At 40.6% G+C, this 17,866-nt stretch overlaps 2 protein-coding genes across 4 annotated transcripts; one reads left to right on the forward strand and one right to left on the reverse strand.

Moving 5' to 3' along the window:
* The first annotated feature begins 161 nt into the window (after window positions 1-161).
* tmem87b (transmembrane protein 87B) lies at window positions 162-7,868 on the forward strand. Of its 2 annotated transcripts, none has more exons than XM_026356094.1 (19): window positions 162-316; window positions 1,245-1,305; window positions 1,389-1,480; window positions 1,574-1,708; window positions 1,782-1,823; window positions 1,985-2,156; window positions 2,378-2,439; window positions 2,617-2,800; window positions 2,893-2,992; window positions 3,084-3,177; window positions 3,507-3,578; window positions 4,409-4,517; window positions 4,658-4,716; window positions 4,807-4,910; window positions 5,030-5,103; window positions 5,196-5,266; window positions 5,460-5,512; window positions 5,619-5,649; window positions 5,949-7,868. In XM_026356094.1, exons 1-19 carry the CDS (start codon window positions 167-169, stop codon window positions 5,988-5,990), a joined length of 1,707 nt encoding a protein of 568 aa, XP_026211879.1. In that variant the 5' UTR covers window positions 162-166; the 3' UTR covers window positions 5,991-7,868. The 2 variants fall into 2 exon arrangements, with proteins under 2 accessions (XP_026211879.1, XP_026211880.1); XM_026356095.1 differs by lacking the exon at window positions 3,507-3,578 and adding an exon at window positions 3,852-3,923.
* A 2,472-nt stretch (window positions 7,869-10,340) lies between these two features.
* LOC113159200 (fibulin-7) lies at window positions 10,341-17,809 on the reverse strand. Of its 2 annotated transcripts, XM_026355774.1 has the most exons (8): window positions 17,486-17,809; window positions 16,316-16,478; window positions 14,943-15,119; window positions 13,464-13,589; window positions 13,215-13,352; window positions 12,578-12,715; window positions 12,010-12,148; window positions 10,341-10,917 (listed from the first exon to the last, which is right to left on the reverse strand). In XM_026355774.1, exons 1-8 carry the CDS (start codon window positions 17,564-17,566, stop codon window positions 10,545-10,547), a joined length of 1,335 nt encoding a protein of 444 aa, XP_026211559.1. In that variant the 5' UTR covers window positions 17,567-17,809; the 3' UTR covers window positions 10,341-10,544. The 2 variants fall into 2 exon arrangements, with proteins under 2 accessions (XP_026211559.1, XP_026211560.1); XM_026355775.1 differs by lacking the exons at window positions 16,316-16,478; window positions 17,486-17,809 and adding an exon at window positions 16,175-16,254.
* Window positions 17,810-17,866: the final 57 nt, after the last annotated feature.

Genomic DNA, 17,866 nt, shown 5'->3' on the forward strand with positions numbered 1-17,866 from the left:
CCTGTTTCAGTACTGATGCATAAATAAATAACTAGCAATTTGTAAGACCTCAGTGATGCAGCTGGAGATGTGGAGCAGGTTGAAGAGGTGCGACTGGAGGACTTGGTCCTGCTCCTGATGCGTTCACGGCGCCTCCTGCAGGAGAGTGTTCCAGCCTACAACAAACATGGCTGCTGCAATCAGGATGGGGACGTGGAGCTGTCCAACAAGAAGAGTTTTTTGTCAATATGTACTTCTTTTCGTCGTTTTACTCAGTAACATAAACGCGGTTTTCGCAGCTCCGGAGCAAGGGATTTGGATGGAAACGGTTGTAAATGTGAGTATTTTACTGGGGCTAATTAAGCGTCTTGATAACAACGGCACCGATTAGCTAACGTTAGCTAGAGTAGCCTTGTGATGCTAGCTCGCTATCACCTGCGACCATGGTTGCAGTCCAGTACTGCACGAACGACATCCCGTTAACCCCACTTTATTTCGACTTATGTCCATTATAGTTTTATAAATCACTGGGTATGTTTTTGGTTAATTCGCATTTAACCTTGAAAAGAAGGCTGCTGTCACTTTTAGCAGTCGGCTAACTAGTTAGCTGGCTCCAGCTTAAGTTGAACAGCTGTTCAAATTGCCTTTGCTATTTAGCAGGTTCCCCAGATAACCACTGTCTCTACCTAAGACAAACTATTGACTAACTCTTGAAAGTCCACACCACAGTTTGAACTGAGATTGTGTGTTCAGATTGAGATAACTTAAAGTGCTCACATAGATCCATTATGATCAACCTGCAAAACATTGTAGACATGAAAGCACCATATAGTGTGGATATAGAGTGGATTCCTCCTGTTGTTGTTTTTCATTTTAAGGCACAGATCCAACACAGGCCCAAGAAGGGCTAAAAAGCCTCAATCAATAATTTAAGTATTGAGACGTTTCAGTTTCCCTGCCGTTCCCTGTCTGCGGATCTAGTTACAGTGTTTAGATTTAGGTGTCCTGTGAGGCAGGGTACAACCTGGACAGGTGGCTTGTCTGTCATGGAACTTGTATACAGACAGAAATGACAAACTCACATCTATGGACAATATTGAAGTCTCATCTCTTCCCAAATACAGAAAGGTCCCAACCTGATTGGGTTTGAACTCAGGACAGTACTAACCACTGTCCTTGTCCACCAAGCAGCTTACATATTGATTAATAATACAATAAATTGTTGGATGAATTCTAATTTGCAAATTATATTTACTCTTCTGCAGACCTCGAAACCACTCCTGTTAAAGAAGTCCATGTATAAAGACACTGACATTGAATTAAAAGGTGAGGCACACCTTATTATTGGTGAAGACACCAATAGTTTTCCATCTCCTGTGCTTATCCTCGCTATTGTCTTCATCTTTTAGTTGTGTCTTTTCAATGTCCTGAGGAGGTGTCCTTCACTATTCACTGGTATTTAAAGTTCTACCCCTGTCATAATGATTTCAACAATGTTGAGGTAAGTACAGAAGCTTAGTGTAGTGTTAGTAATCAGATGTCTGTCTAAGATTGTTTGTCAATGCTAAACTGTGACTACCATCATCATCTGTAGGAAATGTATGAGTTAACAGCTCAGAGCCGTGGAGACAGCCTGGATCCGAATCCCCTCGGACAAGGAGAGTACATTGAACACAAACACCGTACCATAACATGTAACACTGGACTGCAATCCTTTCCAACGCTCAAAGTAAGTTTGTTAGCATAGTTACGTGTTTTTATCAGTTTTCTGGATTTTAACATCCATTAATTGATGTTTTCAGAAAGCGAAGGCCGATCCACATCCAGCGAATGGTGCTTTGCTAGTAAGAAAACATAAATATTCTATGAAATTCTTTGATTTCAATTGAAGAGTGTGAGTTAAGTTTAGTTGAGTTTTAAGAAAATAAAGATAAAAAAGTAAAATCAACCAAATTTTAGTGTCTTTAATGTATAATATCATGAACACAGCTTTGTTTGGTTACAGAATGTAAATGACACTAGGAGGATTACTGAGGAGTATGACAGCAGCAGCACCACAAAGAACAGCAGTGTGCAAATGAAAGACAATGTCATAGCCACCACGTGGAAGGATGGGCCTTACCTCCTGGTTGTTAAGATTGTGTCCAGTAAACAGGATGCCAATTGGAATTTAACAGGTAATTAAATTACTCTATTACTCTTGGTGCCAGTGCTCAATTATGTCAGTTGCTTTAAAAGTGATGCATTTGTGTTCAGAAATGATTTTGGTGCACTAAATGTTGAGCTGTTTTTTCAAAGGACACTAAAATGTTTGATATCACAACTTGTCACCACCACATCAAACTGGGAAATGTTGTCAGGTCTCATCTGTGTAATGTCTCTGATTTGTTTTTTCCAGTAAATGTGGTGATGAAAGGCAGTCATGGCTACATTTCTATCACAGAATGGCCTCTCATGATTGTAAGTATATAAATTTTGTTAGAATTATCCACTACTGATTTGTCAGATATATGTATGTTAAGATGGGCCTAAGAAGTGGGCACACTATATATTTTTTTTAACTGACTGTGTACATAGTAGTCCCTAGCTAATGGAGACCAGCTGCGTATAAAGTAACCCCTCATTGTGTGTTTGCAGTTCTACATGGTGATGTGCATAGTGTACATCTTGTACGCGCTACTGTGGTTTATCTGGGCAGCGTGCTATTGGAAGGACCTGCTGAGGATCCAGTTCTGGATAGCAGGAGTCATTTTCCTCGGCATGGTGGAGAAGGCTGTCTTCTGCGCTGAATATGAAAACACTAACGCTGTTGGCTCTGCTTGTGAATATCTGCAAATCATCACAAATTATTTTGGCCTTTTTCTTGTGATATCTTGGTGACTCAATGATTTTTTTTCCTTCTGTTGCCTTTAGCTCAAGGCTTGTTGATCTTTGCCGAGCTAGTCTCTGCCCTGAAAAGGACTTTGGCTCGATTGCTTGTCATAATCGTCAGCCTTGGTTATGGCATTGTAAAGTATGTCAAAACATATATGTCAAAGCAGCAAAATCACACGGGAAAATCTCAAAGTCAAGTAATCAACCTTTTGATTTTGTATGTGTTTTAGGCCTCGACTTGGGACAGTCATGCACAGAGTTGTGGGGCTTGGTATCCTCTACTTTGCCTTTGCTAGCATTGAAGGTGTTCTGAGGATTACTGGGGTAAGCTGTTTGCTCTGATTAATATTATTAATTTTTTATTTTTATTTTTTAGATGAATGTGTGTACAGTTGTCAACATGCCCATCAGAAAATATTTGATCTGACTAACAAAGAGCTATTAACTTTATAGATCAAGGGAAAGTAAGAAGCGTAAACCAGTTAGTGTTATTTGGCAAATTACCGCTGACTGTTCGCTGAACTATTCAAGTTGAAGTCAACTCATGGTTTCACCACAGCTTGAAGTTTGTGGTGTGTTGTCACATTGTGCTTTGAATTCAAAATGATAATTTGTGTATTTTCTTGATTTATTTGTTGGACAAACAAATCAAGGGTCAAGACAATGGCCCCTCTCTCATTACAGCAATTATTCTGGCTGTGTTTGACTCCTGCGCCATCTGGTACATATCCTTCCAGTGCAATCATCAGCAGCATCGAAAATAAATGATTACACTCTGATCTAACCACAATGTAGACATACTGTACTTGCTAGTTAACCGATTTGGACTATTCTTAACTTTTGAGCTGTGTGATTTGTTATTGTCTTACACTTTGATAAATGGTTCTATATTTTACTCGAGGTGCTACCTTTTGTTTAATCTTCAGTCCTACCTGTGATTTTTCCACATTCTCTCCTCCTTCCTGTATCCTCTGGTTCTACTGCCTCCCCCTTTTTAGGCTAAAGACTCTGATTTGGCCCTGCTGGCCAGCATTCCCCTGGCTCTGCTTGACTCCTCTCTGTGCTGGTGGATATCCTTTTGTGCACATACAACCTGTCTTTCCCTGTGCCATTCCCTTCTGGTCCTCAGCTCCTTCACATGAACCCATATTTCCCACAAGAGAAGCAGTGAGAGAGCAGTTACATGTTGGCAGAACAATATACTGCCTATCAAATTATCTTCTATTCTAAAAGTAATTTTAAAAAAGGTTAATTTCACTTTTAAAATGCTCCATTCTCACTGGTTCTTTTGTTGCACATTTAGTGACATTTTGGTGAATTGTTAAAGCAACTGATGTGCATGTCCTCACACTATAAAATATATAATGCATTACAATACAATACATAACATCTGTTGTGACATTGTTAATGACAAAATATTAACAAAGTTGTTATTTCTACAGATATGCAGATGTAGCAAATAAGTTGGGGTTTATACTTTAGAAGTATAATCAGCATAAATAATCAATACGGTTTCTATGGAGCACCTTCTGTATTTACCTTGACTGCTGCCAACATCTTCGTCAGCCTGGCACAAACCATCAAGACTCTGAAGCTGAGGAGAAACCCAGTCAAGTTGTCTCTCTACAGGCATTTTACAAACACGCTAATATTTGCTGTTATCGGTAAGTGGTGCTAGTGCACTTACAACAAAATGGACTGTAATACCATTGGTGCCATTTTCTCTCATTTAAATGTTGTAGGAGTCTCAGCCTGAACACAGTGGAGTTGTGGTTGTTGTCTTAAATGTCTATTTTTCACGCAGCTTCCATTATTTTCATGGGTTGGACAGCGAAGAAATTTCAGCTAGTAGACTGCCAGTCTGTGAGTATGGTTTGGCTTTTTCATCAGTAGCAGCTTGAAATATTGTTTCATGTTGTATTCAAATGTAATAAAACCTGTTTTTGTGCAAAGGACTGGATTGAGCTGTGGGTGGAAGATGCTTTCTGGAGATTCTTGTTTTCTGTCATTCTGCTTGTCATAATGTTTTTGTGGAGACCATCTGCAAACAACCAAAGGCAAGTATCACACAAGTGGTTAAGTTTCGTCAAGTCCAATTCAAGAACGAGAATTGGACACTTGTTTTCTTTCTCTTACTGGTACTCTATGATCAACCACTTTATTTAAATATCCACAGGTATGCTTTCACACCCCTCATTGATGACTCTGACGATGAGGAGATTGAGGAGTTCATCGCCTCTGAAAACCTTGGTATTGTTCATGAAAGACTTACTTTTACCCAGAACACCTAAAACATTTGGTGTGTGCAATAGTCAATTTAAATTTTTTACTTTTATTTGTAGCTGCTGGTATAAAGTTAAGATCGGCTAAAGGTGAGACAAATGGCACAGTGAAGGCTGCAGAAACCCACCCAGTAAGTAAACAGCTGCACACTTTGTACTTTGCCACTTTGTAATATTTTGGTTTTGATTAATTTAACTTGTGATTTATTAAATATAAAGCGTACTGAATAAGAGCACATTTCCAAGTTTAGGAATTGCAAAGTGTCCCAGATTTCAGCAGATGGCAGTATTTCCATGCATCATTCTATTTTTCTACTTGACTAGGATGAAGACTTGAAGTGGGTAGAGGATAATATTCCTAGCTCCCTTAGCGATGTGTAAGCATCAAGACAAATGTTTATTCTTTCAATTAATGTTTTCATGTCATGTCATGTCATGTGTGACTTCAACCGAGTTTCTCTTGGTCCTGTTTTTCCACTGCAGAGCTCTACCAGTCCTTCTCGACTCAGATGAGGTATGATTTACTTCTACAAAGCAGAATTTAAAAGTTATTTCCTAAGCCAGAGACATGCTAGTCTTGATTTATAGAGATGAGTTGCATCTTTCCCACAATAAGAAAGAAAGGCTCGTCTGATAATTTTAATAAGAGGTGACGTCAGGTGAATTTTGTGGCTCTAACACCACAATAAATCTGAACTGGGTTCATTCAAGTACAAAAGACCACATGTGACCGCACCCAGCTGTGATGAGTGTGGTTGACTAGTCTGGACAAAAAAAGTACAGTGTAGTTTATGATTTCATATCATTTCCCAGGAAATCATGACGACCAAGTACGAGATGTCAAAGTTGGAGTGAAGCAAAACATTTCCAGCGCTCAACAGACATAGAGGGAGAACACAGCAGCCGCTCCTGACTCTGCCACAGGGTTTTCTCCAGGATTCCTAGTCGAGTGGTGATGGCATAACCATTTTATTTTCCAGGGTATCCTTCTGAATGGCTGCTACTTTGTAGGGTGGTGCAGACCACAGTTTAGGGGGATCTCTGCTCCTTTCCTCAGCTGCAAGTAAAGAGGACTCTGCCAGAGAAAAACTCTTTTCACTGAGCATTTTCCTGATATAATCAGTTTCCTTCCAAAGAGAATGTTTAATTTTCTAATAAGTGCTGTATTTTATTTGTGTTAAGTTCACATGGATTTATTTTATTAGATATAAGAGCAGTGGGCCTCTTGCAAGCATTATTTGAGACATTCTTTAAGTGTCTTTGAGGGTGACTAGAAATTGTTGTTGTTTATTTATGATGGGGGAAAAATTATTTAGATGCCTTTTTTTCTCAATATTAGTTATTTATAAGTTATTTTTGCAAGCAGAACCAGGCTTTGATTCTAGTGTTGATTAATTTCAAGCTGATATTTACAATCAACCACAGCATTAAATCCACCTGAATCAAGGCCAGCATAATTTATAGGCTATGCTGACCCCTGTACACTACAACATCCAAACCACCAGTAACAAAACAGGTGGTTGACCAGTTTATTAAGTTGGTAAACGTTCAGCAAATGTTTGCAATGTGACTGGATCTTTCCTTTCTGTTGCCAGCAACAAAATCTGAAACAAGGAAATTCTGAAAATTCAAATACTGCAACTCTAAGTAAAAGATTTGCTCTTGTGCACTTTGGAGATCAAAGCTGTGCCTGCATGTACTTCCTGTATGTACCCAGATCTGTTCAGGTAACAGATCGATATGTATGAAAATGTTGTTTGTGTCTCGATTGAAGCTTCGTGTTGGGGTGTGCATGAGGGTGAGAAGGCTGAACAAACCGATGAATTGATGAATTACTGGATTCAGTAGTGGAGAATTGGGGTTTGTGTTTTGAGTCTGCTGTACGCATGTATGTATGTGTGGGCAAGTTTTGTGTCTTCTGAAAACGGAGCAATATGCTATATATATGTTAATATGGAGTTTATGAATTTCGTTATTTGTGTTTCAAGTGTACTTAAAAATTTATTGAAATGTGTGTGTTCACTTGTGTTTACAATGTGTGCTTCCATTTTCTTTTAAGGAGTTGGACCATAAACAATTTCACAGTGTTTTAGGCAAGTTGAAAACAGCAGTTTATTTCTTTATAGCATTTGCTGTCTTTGCTGATGAAGACATTGTGTTGGTTTCACAGACACCTTAACGTTCAAGTTTTTTCAAATAAGTCTTAATATCTGTATTTTTTGTTTGTTTGTTTTTTTTATGGACGACCTTGTGTTTTTGTCAGTGTAGTTTTGGAGTTGGAATACTCTTGTTGTCTTCATGTGTTTTGTCTTGAGAAAAATGCAACAGCAGGATTTATATTTGTTTCTGTCTAGACACACCAGGTTATGTGGTTAGCACAAGCACAATCTGCACACGCTAATCACCTGAATGGGTTTATAATATTGCTTTTATGGTTTTGTTTTGTTTTTTTGTTTTTTTTTGGTTGGAAGTCTGGAATAATTGTGCTTATAATGGCAAACTGTCCTTCTGTTATATAAAGCTGCAGACACCTGCAGTGGACCTCAATTATTTGTGCAGATGGGTTTTGGCAGGTTGCTGGTATTTCATAATTTCACAGGTGGAGAGGGCTCTGGATAATATGACTTGACTTATTTTTTTTCATGGGTGTCATGAAGAATTGAGCTTTTCATACCAGCTGTTTTCCCCTTCTCTGTGTTAACACTCAGATTAAAGATGATTACAGGAGAATGATTATGAGTTTTCTGATCTGTGATTTTCAGTATAATAAAAAACATACTATACTATGTGATTTTGCTACTTCAGGCAAAGTGTGTTTTTAAAACTGTTTTAAAAAGACATCGCTGAATGAATAGGCAATTGTGATGAAAATAATGATGAATAACAATGACATGCAGAGTGAAATACTGCGTGTTTGAATGAAACCCAGTTGGTGCAAACACAAACTTGAGTGTTTTTCCTCAAGCCATTAGCCCTTAATGAGCTTGTTTCTAAGCTGGAACTATGTAAAACCCACAAACAGGATGCATTTGTCATGTTAACATTACAAGTTGTTTTTGAGACTGAACTAATGGGAACTTTTCAAATTTACACTTGTTTTCAACATGGACATCATTTTAATACCACGTTAGGTTAGAATAAACACTAGTTTTAGAGTTCGGATCCCTTTTGTTTAAGAAGCTGTTAATAACCTGTTATAGCTGTCTACTACAGTGTCTGGGTTTAAAAGACCCAAGATTTATAGTCCCTGCACCTCAGCTGCAACTATACAGTTGTGAAATATAATGATTACAGTCACTATGAAGACAAATAGGAAAACATGGCCACATTTTAAGAAATGCTTTCTACAGTATAGTTTCCAATGTGAGCAACTATGTATGATATGTACCCAAAATTGACTTGGTGTTCTTTTATTGACTTATATATGCTTCCATCGAACATGGTAATTAAACTACCTTATTTGTGCAGAATATAAAGGTTCCCTATAGCTTTAGCTATAAGGACAAATTATTGACCATTTCAGTATATAAAACAAAAGTACAGAGACCATTTATTCTCCTTTTTTTACTTTTTTACTTCTTCCAAACTTCTTCAATCCACAGATGACCTCTCCCCTCTCCAGCACAATAAAAGCAGAGCAAAATTCCTCCACAGTGCCTTTTATTCTGGGCCAATCCTACCAGAAGCACTGCTGTTATTGTCTTTGTTGATGGAAATTGATAAGCCTAAAGTGTTTCTTAGTGACCAGTGGCTTTTTGCTTGAATCAGTAAAGTTAGGGGATGTTTTAGTCGGGTACCGTAACGTATATTGTGTAGCTCACAGCTTTACTACCTCTGGAATTTCAAGAATTTCTGATGTGCAGATTGTTTCCTCCTTCCTTGCACTAGTAAAGGATAACAGTCATCACAGATACAGGACACATCATTCAACAACAGTATGCAATCACAGATTGCCATAGAGTTGAAACATTTCTTCTAACATTAAACGTTACTGCAGGTTTGAGTAGCTGCTGCTCTTCCTGTTTTTTTGTCCAGCTCTCCTAAGGATACTGCACTAAACCACCATGTTTCTGTGTCTCTGCTGTAAAAGTGAGTCTGGTATAGATACCAAAGGAAAAATCAGGGCGGCCATTAAGGCATCCTGTCGATGTGTAACATCAGAGCATGTGTTTTGATTCTCACCATCCACTCCCTCCTGGAAACATGTTGCTCCTCTGGCCCCTTTTATTGCAGCGTAAACCCCTGGATGGAGACTCAAGAGGAATGAAGGAAGTTAAGAACACATGTGGTGAACATTAGTCTTTCCTTTCTGTAACAAATAGACACATTGAGATATGTTTTCAAAATGTGACAGTTAGTGTTCTTTGTATTTGAGTCAAACAGAAACACAGTTTGGCTGGATTTTCCTGGAATGGAAATAAGTACTTTGACTTCTATTGTCTGTGAACTGCTGCTGCAGGGGTTATATTATAAAACACACATCCTCTCTGACCTTGTATCCATTCATTCAGAGAACGTTTTATAGGCATCCAGTGTTCATTTATCAAATATGTCTCGGTGTGCATTTCGCTCATTAAAATTCACTCATATTGGATCGAACGAAAACAAGGACCGCCACATGGATATTTAATAGCACACTGTTCAGCATCAAGAGAAGTTCAAACAAATGCTGAAATGTTGGACTGACTTTATTTCAGCTATGCAGAGACAATTAAGATTCCAGATAAATTGTGTAGTGCATTGGTAATATTGCCAATCATCTTTGATTTAGAATATAATGAGATATATCTGGGTAATGTGCACAATACGAGCAATAGAGGAAATATGCTGCTATGAAGTACAGTAGTGAATTTACTTTTTAAATAAAACTTCCTTAGTATAACGCATAGTGCCTTAAAACAAGGCAAAACTTGTACAAAACAAACAAATATACAGCATATGATGGAAGATAAAGCATGTGGCATACAGTACTTTACAATCTAAGAACCAACCAATGACAATTCCAATAAATTAGAGCGTTAATGTCTCATAGTCATCTATCATCAGTAAAGCGATGACGGTGTACCAGCCTCAGGGCCTGACCCTGAGCTATTCATACATGATCTATGATGGACATAAAAATACAAACATAAAGCAACAGCAATGACAAAAACACCTGTTCACCCCCCCGCCCCCCCCAACCCATTCATTATGAAAGACTCAGTCATAGCTCATACCAACACTACCTGAAGAAGCTTCTATGATATGTTTTTGCCATATATTGTTATATTCTGAATATAACTGTTACATGTTGGTCTTTCATACTCTTATTATTCTGCCAGTTTGGTCACTAAACAAATGCTGGCCTGTGATTGGCTGCTCAGTTGCCCATTGTGCACTTCCTTTCTGTCCTTCATTGCGAGCTCGCTCTCAGAAGTTGTAAGGTGATACCAGGACATGGACCCTTGCCACATGCTTGGCCTGAAAGGTGCGGTCACTGTACTCAGACATGTCTACGTCAACGCTGGTCTCCTGCGGCCCGCGCAGCTGCTGGACTAGTATCAGCTCCCCGGTCTGTCTGTCTGAGCGCTGCATGACAAAGATGCCCCGGGAGTTTCCGCCCACTATGCCAAAGCGCAGGCTGTCTGGCCCGGTGCGCCCGGGGGCGGTGGCAGTTGCCATGCGGAAGAGCGTGGCAGGGGTCTTCAGGTTGGAGGGCAGTGACAGGTAGTGGAAGGACACGGTCTTCGGAGCCAGATGGCAGGATCGGCTGTCCATGGGGCAGGGGTTTCTCTCACACTGGCTGCAGGACAGAAATTCAGCAAGCATTAAGCAGGGAGTATTTCAGGCTAAGACTTATCTGTCTTTGTGTTTCATAGTTGCTGACTAATCATTGTTTCTTTGTGACGGAGGAGAAGTGACACACGTGCATATTAACACCCATTGGTGTGTACCCCGTGACCCCGCAGGTCACAATCTCCCCCTCTCACAAACACAAGCTTTGTCTTAATTCAGTACCATTCTACAGCCTACACTAAAATTCAAACATTACTATTTTGCAGTTTTGTTTACAAAAAAATCAATGTGTCTTTTCCAGACTGTGCCAACGGGAAATGATAGAGGACATCTAACTGTAGAATGGAACTGCCAATCAGGAAGAAACTATTTCTCCAAATATATTATACGGCTCTCGTTTTACTCTCTGAGATCTTCCCTAAGCTGTCTCAGCATCGTCTGCAATTTGTTTTAATTTGTTGCAGCTGTGAGTAGCTATTTCCTTTAAGCTCTGCATTCTTGGACATACCAAAAATGAGATGGATTTAGTATGCACGCCGTCGTTTCTAAGTATACTTAATTCAGTCACTCACTCACTAAATTCAGAACCTGCTTAGTTTTAGGATGCAGCGTAGAAGTAGGACACAGCTGATGTGTTGCTTGATTTGTTGTTTTTGCCAAACACTGTCGCTGGCAATGGAGCAGCGTTTCACCACATTGATGGTTCAGTAGAAGCAGACAGAGCTTTGTTTCATGCTCTTAAATGAAGCAGCTCGCTCATGCCTGGCAAACAGTGAGAGGTAAGTTGTGATGTCTCCAAACATAGATGTTCTGCGTGGTTTTAAAGAAGAAAAAAAAACATTGCTGAGTGAAGCTTGTCAGGAATAATTAGTGTCATTGTGATGCTGTCATAACTCCTATTTACATGTATGAATGTGGGAACACGGGGTCGTCGCTTTAATGTTGGGACAAACTATCTAAACAACATTCTTTGAAGGTAAAATTGAAATTGAGAGCACCCCAGGTCCCTCACTGCACCGCGAAGCTGAAAACACACAACCACATGGTCAGTTTGAAACGCATTCATTCTTTTTTTTGTTTTTTTTGTGCATCCACTTACAAAGGCGATGTCTTCACGTAACTGATGTTGCCATGGGAACGGGGACACTCTGGGTTGACACACTGAAAGCCTCCCCCCGTGTTGATACAAGTTGTCCCTCGACTGCAGTTGTGCTGCTGGCTTAAACATTCGTCCACATCTGGAAGACAAAACAGCAGAGGCATGTAAGAATGAGAAGCGGGGAGAGAGACTTGCCAGACCAACTCGCTGCTTCCTGGTTACCACAGTATGAACACACGGTGCTGTACTGTGATTGTTTATATTTGGTTCTTTTTTTTTCTTTAGTTTAGTCTTCAATAAACGCCTCATGTCTTGAGGATCCCATCTGATAGGAAAGGTTGAGGTCATTCATTCCACTGGTATGGACTTTGAGCTTTAGGGGTGAAAATGAAAGCTGTACTGAAGTTTGGGGGTTGACATTAGTCTCTACGGAAAGTAAAAGTTAGAGAGGAATAACTGAGATTCAAGAAGAAATCACAGGTATTCATCTCTGGAGCTGCATACCCAGCCAGATCTGCAGCCAGAGCCCTGTGAATGAGCCTTTGTCCTCTGTTCGCTCGTCACTCACCCTCGCAGCTCCGCCCATCATGGAGCAACTTGTAGCCGCTGGGGCAAGAGCAGTGGTACGAGCCTGGGATGTTCACACACTCGTGGACACACAGCTTCCCTCCTTGGTCCAGGCGGTACACTTCACATTCGTTTACATCTGTCAGAGCAGAGAAAGGAATACATGTACAGTAGTTGGCATTATGCATTTAGAAATAAGGTCATACAGTTTAGAAAACACTCTGAGGATCCAGGGGATGTTGGTAGTAGTTTCTCTCAACTAGTCTTTTTTGGCCTTTGAGCATCTTGGACACGAAAACTCTCATTTCAAAATGTTACTCAACCAATTACATCTTTAAAGCGACTGAACTGTGACCTAAATGGATGCTAATCAGCTTGTGACCTCTTGAGAGGATTATTTTGTTTGTCACAGACTGGCTCCACAGATTACTCCAATTTGTTACCATAATAATAGGAGTAAAATATTCAGGAATAAAGTCTCTAAAACATCTGCTGTTTGCGCTGCTGAGATATCGCTGAGCGGATCGCCCAGCTTGAGGGAATTGCTCTGCAGCTGAACTCGCTTCCCTGTGAGGAGGAACAGGACAATGAGGATTTGCCCACAGGGATAAATTAAGTAACACACAATTACAGCTCACCCTGACAGATACTGTTGTCAGAAGTGCCACTCATGTGGAAGCCTGCATCACAGCTGCAATGTTGTGCTTGGTTCACTTGGGCACAGCGAGGTTTCCGACTGAATGCTGGATCATTCATAACGCTCCACTCAGGTGGTGCTGTGTTAGAGAGAAAAATCCAAGTTAAAAGACCTGCGCTACAATCTGACCAGGAACTGACAACATTTTAAATATGTCTACAGTCTCAGATATACATTTCATGGTACGGACCTGTCTGGGTTTGGTGCTGGCAGTGAGAGCCACTCCAGTTCTGAGGGCAGGTACATTTGTTCTGGTTAACACCTTCCACGCAGGTGCCTCCATTTTGGCAGGGATTACTTGCACACTTGCTTATATCTGTGGTCATGGAAGAGAATTACATATATATATGAAACATTTTTATGGTCTCTCTGTATTGTATGCAAATTGGTATTACTATACTTTAAATAACTTTGATTGTTAGATTGTTAGAAAGAGCACAATGATCAATACTGTTCAGTAACTCCTGAGTATTAACTGGAGCCACCCCAGTATGCTCAGGTGTTATGTGTATTGATTTATTTGTTGCATAAAGACTAATTCAGTATCATATGATGACTAGTTAGTGACCTCCTGGCTGCTCCTAAATATGCTTTGTCTGTCAGAAATTGCAGGAAAAGTGGAGCAATAGTAGCACATGTTATGTGTTATGACCTGTAATTCTGTAGTCAGCTCTGAGAGTCTTTGAAATGTTTAAATTATTAGGCAGTCCCAGTTCTTCGAGCACCAGCGCTGAGGCCACAGAATACTGGATGATAACCAATGCCTTTAATGTTTGTTTGGCTTCCCCAGGGGCCACCGCAGGGCCATAACATGAAAGGTCCCACTTCACTCCACTATATATTTTTAAACTCTCCAAAACTTTAAAGTTTTCACATTCTGTCATTGCTGCTTTTTAAGCATGACTAAATGTAGACCTTCTAATGCTGGGTTGAAAAACACGTACAGGGATAATATTGTGCAGAGCCAGGCCTTCTCGTGTTGTTTTAACCATGAATGTCAACGAGCGTATGCACATGTTCAACTGAGTGTGCCACTTTTTTTGGAAGACGTGCAGTGCAGGCTCAAAGTGTCAATGGCATGCTTAGCATACTTCTGCGTTATCAGACCATGATGTAGGTATAATGTCTGGATCTAACCCCATCCAGTTGGACTGCTGTCAAAGAACCAGGGAAACATGAGCACAGGAGATTTATCTTACAGTAGCCCAGCCACTGCTGTTCATGAGGGGTAAAAACCTGGAAGTGAATGCACCCCACAGTGAAATGCAGTACAGGTGTTTTTCTGTCGGGAGACATTTAATGCTATTTTAACGAGAGCTTCATTCAATATGTCGAAGAGCACCAGCTACTCGAAAGAATGGCTCTTTTCTTTGCCTGTTTCTGTGTATGAGAGTCAAGGTCACCCTGAATGGGACTAAATGGGGATTTTTGCCCAACAGTGAATAACATGGTGCACATAGCAGCCCTGGCCAAAAACATTCCTCCAATACATTCCAATACATAGGTGGTAATGAATACGTGTCTGTATGTGGAGAAAGTCGGGGGGTGAAAAGCTCCTAACTATAGCTGCATTCCTCATCTGATCATTGCAACACTGGTCCCACAGACAAAGATGAAGTTTCAAGCCAGGATCTTGCTCAGTAAACTATAAACTCCCTACGAAGCTCACCTTTACACATGGCACTGATCCCAGTCCAGGTGCCATTGTCGCGGCAAACACGAGTCGAGGAACCAACAAGATGGTAACCTTGGGAGCAAGTGAAATGGACCTCATGCCCAACAAAATACTTTGATCCGAACTTGGTTCCGTGAGCAGGGGCTTCCAGGGCAGGGCAGGTGGTGGGAGCTGTGGGAGAGAGACAGAGAGTAAGGCTAGTCACATGTGGAATAAGCCTCCTGACATCCTGTGGCATTCTTTGCCTGGGGATATACACGTGTCACAGGGCAGTAGAAAGCCTTCATGGGAAAGGACGCTTCAAACGCCTCATTTACAGTCAGCTAGCAGAGGACTGGCCATTTTTTATGAGACAGAATGGTACATGGAGTGGAAAGTTTAATGTTTGTATAATATACAATGTACTTACATTAGTTTGATAAATTACATTTTTTGGGTCTTTTAGACTGTGAGAAAATGTTTCCTATTATTTTAGCCTCAATTGAAAACAACACTTTTCAGATAATGTAAGAAAAAACACCTCCAGTGTTACGTCCAGTTTCTGTTTGAGCAGCTTTGTCACATTGTGCCCTTCTCTGACCATTTTCTTGTGTCAGGTGTTTTCCAGACCACTGACATATATTTTTATGTGGACGTTTGGTTTTCAATCTGATCTGAGCATTTAAAGCAGGCGGTGCAATCATTTCACCATCGTGTTTACATTTTATCGAGTCTTATTGCTGCAAATGTGAAATCTCAACTTCTTCCTGCCCTGCCAAGTGTTCTCCACAACGTTATGCACTGCACTGGTCCATCACTAACAAATTGGCCCCAATGTCGGCTGCCAAACAACACATTTCCAGAAAACCACTTCCCCTGTCAACTACCCAACTCTGTAACTGAGCTGCTGGACGAATCTATAATTCCATAAAACAAGAAGCCATTTCAGGCTCTTTATTGTCGCAGGATGATGAAAGAGGATCAACTTGAACTAACTCAATCTTCCTATAGTCTTGTACATTTGATACTTTGGAATCTTCTATTGTCTTAATAATTTATTACTGACTTAATGAGCAAGACCTCAGTCATCAATTGACTAGCTAATCATTCTGAAGACTCTATCTGTGAAATGAAACGTTTAAAATGTTCAAACTTATTCAAAACATCACAATTCAAACTGTGTCCAACTCATGGAGGATGTATTAATGTAATAATGTCAGTTTTATACTGTAAGAGATTTAACTTACACATTGAGACTGTATAAATATGGATATGTGTGTCCTTGCACAGCTCCCAGACAAAACACCTGTGCTTTCTTAGATGCCAATGATGATGATTATGATGTCCACTGTGTTGGTCGCGCGTGCCGGTATGAGTTTAAAACTCACCGGCCGATTGGTCTGCTTGGGGTAACTTTGAGACAGAGTTCTGAAGCGCTGCCAGCTTGGACTTCATGATCCTGAGGCCCTCCGTAAACCGCATCTCCTGGCCTTTCAGAAACTTCTCCATTTGCCGGAGCACCCCGACCACCTGGTGCTTATCCATGCACGTCTGCGGACAAAGCATGAGCACTGTGAGCAGAATTAAGAGTTATAAAAGAGCGTTGGCAAGGCACTTCAAAATGAAAAGCCCTTTCCAACCAGAATAACGATTACCTCAGTTTAATGGTCATAAAATAAAAACACCAGTGTGCAGCTGTGGTCCATGATGTAATTGGTTGGTGGTTATAAAGAGTGATCAATGATATATATAACAAAATGCATCACAGAGTAACTTCCCATATGATCTTTTACTTCAAACTATTATTGCTTTCCACCTTTTTGTTCTCAACTTGATGAGATATTCTGGGCCGATCACCTCTCTTCTTCTGACCTTGATCCCTTTTCATTCTCACAACTCCAGTGGCAGATACAGCTGGACAAAAGCTGTCTGGCAGATGTCAGTGGGACCTAAGTACAGAACGCTGTTCCTCTGTATATTTTACACGGTGGTAGGAAAGCACACGCTCAGTGAACAATCCTGAATAGGCAGACTCAACATGGGTGCCACCAGCAGTTACTCGAGGGAAAACACCAGCACAAAGTTCCTTAGAGAAAGTGTCTCTAATCCTTTCAGGGGAGTTTTTAATCAAACCATCATTTGAACAATTTCTCTGAGCATCATAACTTAAATTCCTGCATTCCTGGCATTTGGAGGACTTTATACATTCACTACTAACATAAAATACGTTAGACTTCATTGTACACACAGTGCAGATGCAGTAGTGAGACAGTGCGCTGCTCTTCATCTTTAGATGCCTTAGGCAGAGAGGAAATGCCACTGGCTGAAAAGACATGAGAGGATTCATATCCAGATGCCAAAATGAATTTCTGAAGACATTAAAATAAGTATTTCATTACTATAATCCAACTGAAATGTGAAAAATGCCTTTAAACTCTTTCACTTTGGAGATATTTTCAGATTTTGATGTGACATAGTAACACATTTAGATCAGCTGTATAGTTTTCCTAGAGGGGCAGATCTTCTTGGAAAAGCGTAAAAAGCAGAAAGCTGTTTACCTGCACGGCAGCATGACCACCGTGGACAGCTGTCAAACACAGCAAAAGCAAACACCTGCGTCCAAAAGTCGGTGTCATCATCTCTGAGAGGGCGGCTGACGATGAAGTGAAGCTGCTCGCTGGCGTCTGGTGTTGTTCAATATTTCGGAGATGTTAGTGAAATCCAAAGATCTCTCCTGGATCGGTTCCTCCCCGGCTCGATCGGGCTGGAAGATGCTCGTCAGGTGCCCGGAGACACTGATGCGCCCCCGTCTCTGGGAGAGTCGAGCCTGTGAGCTCCACACGCCACTGAGGCAAAAATCCCTCCCACCGAGAGGACTCCCGAACAACTTATTCTCTTTACATCTCCCAGTCTCTAGTTTCACACAAAGTGGAGTCAGC

This window comes from Anabas testudineus, chromosome 15, assembly GCF_900324465.2.
Source record: "Anabas testudineus chromosome 15, fAnaTes1.2, whole genome shotgun sequence".
NCBI lineage: Eukaryota > Metazoa > Chordata > Actinopteri > Anabantiformes > Anabantidae > Anabas > Anabas testudineus.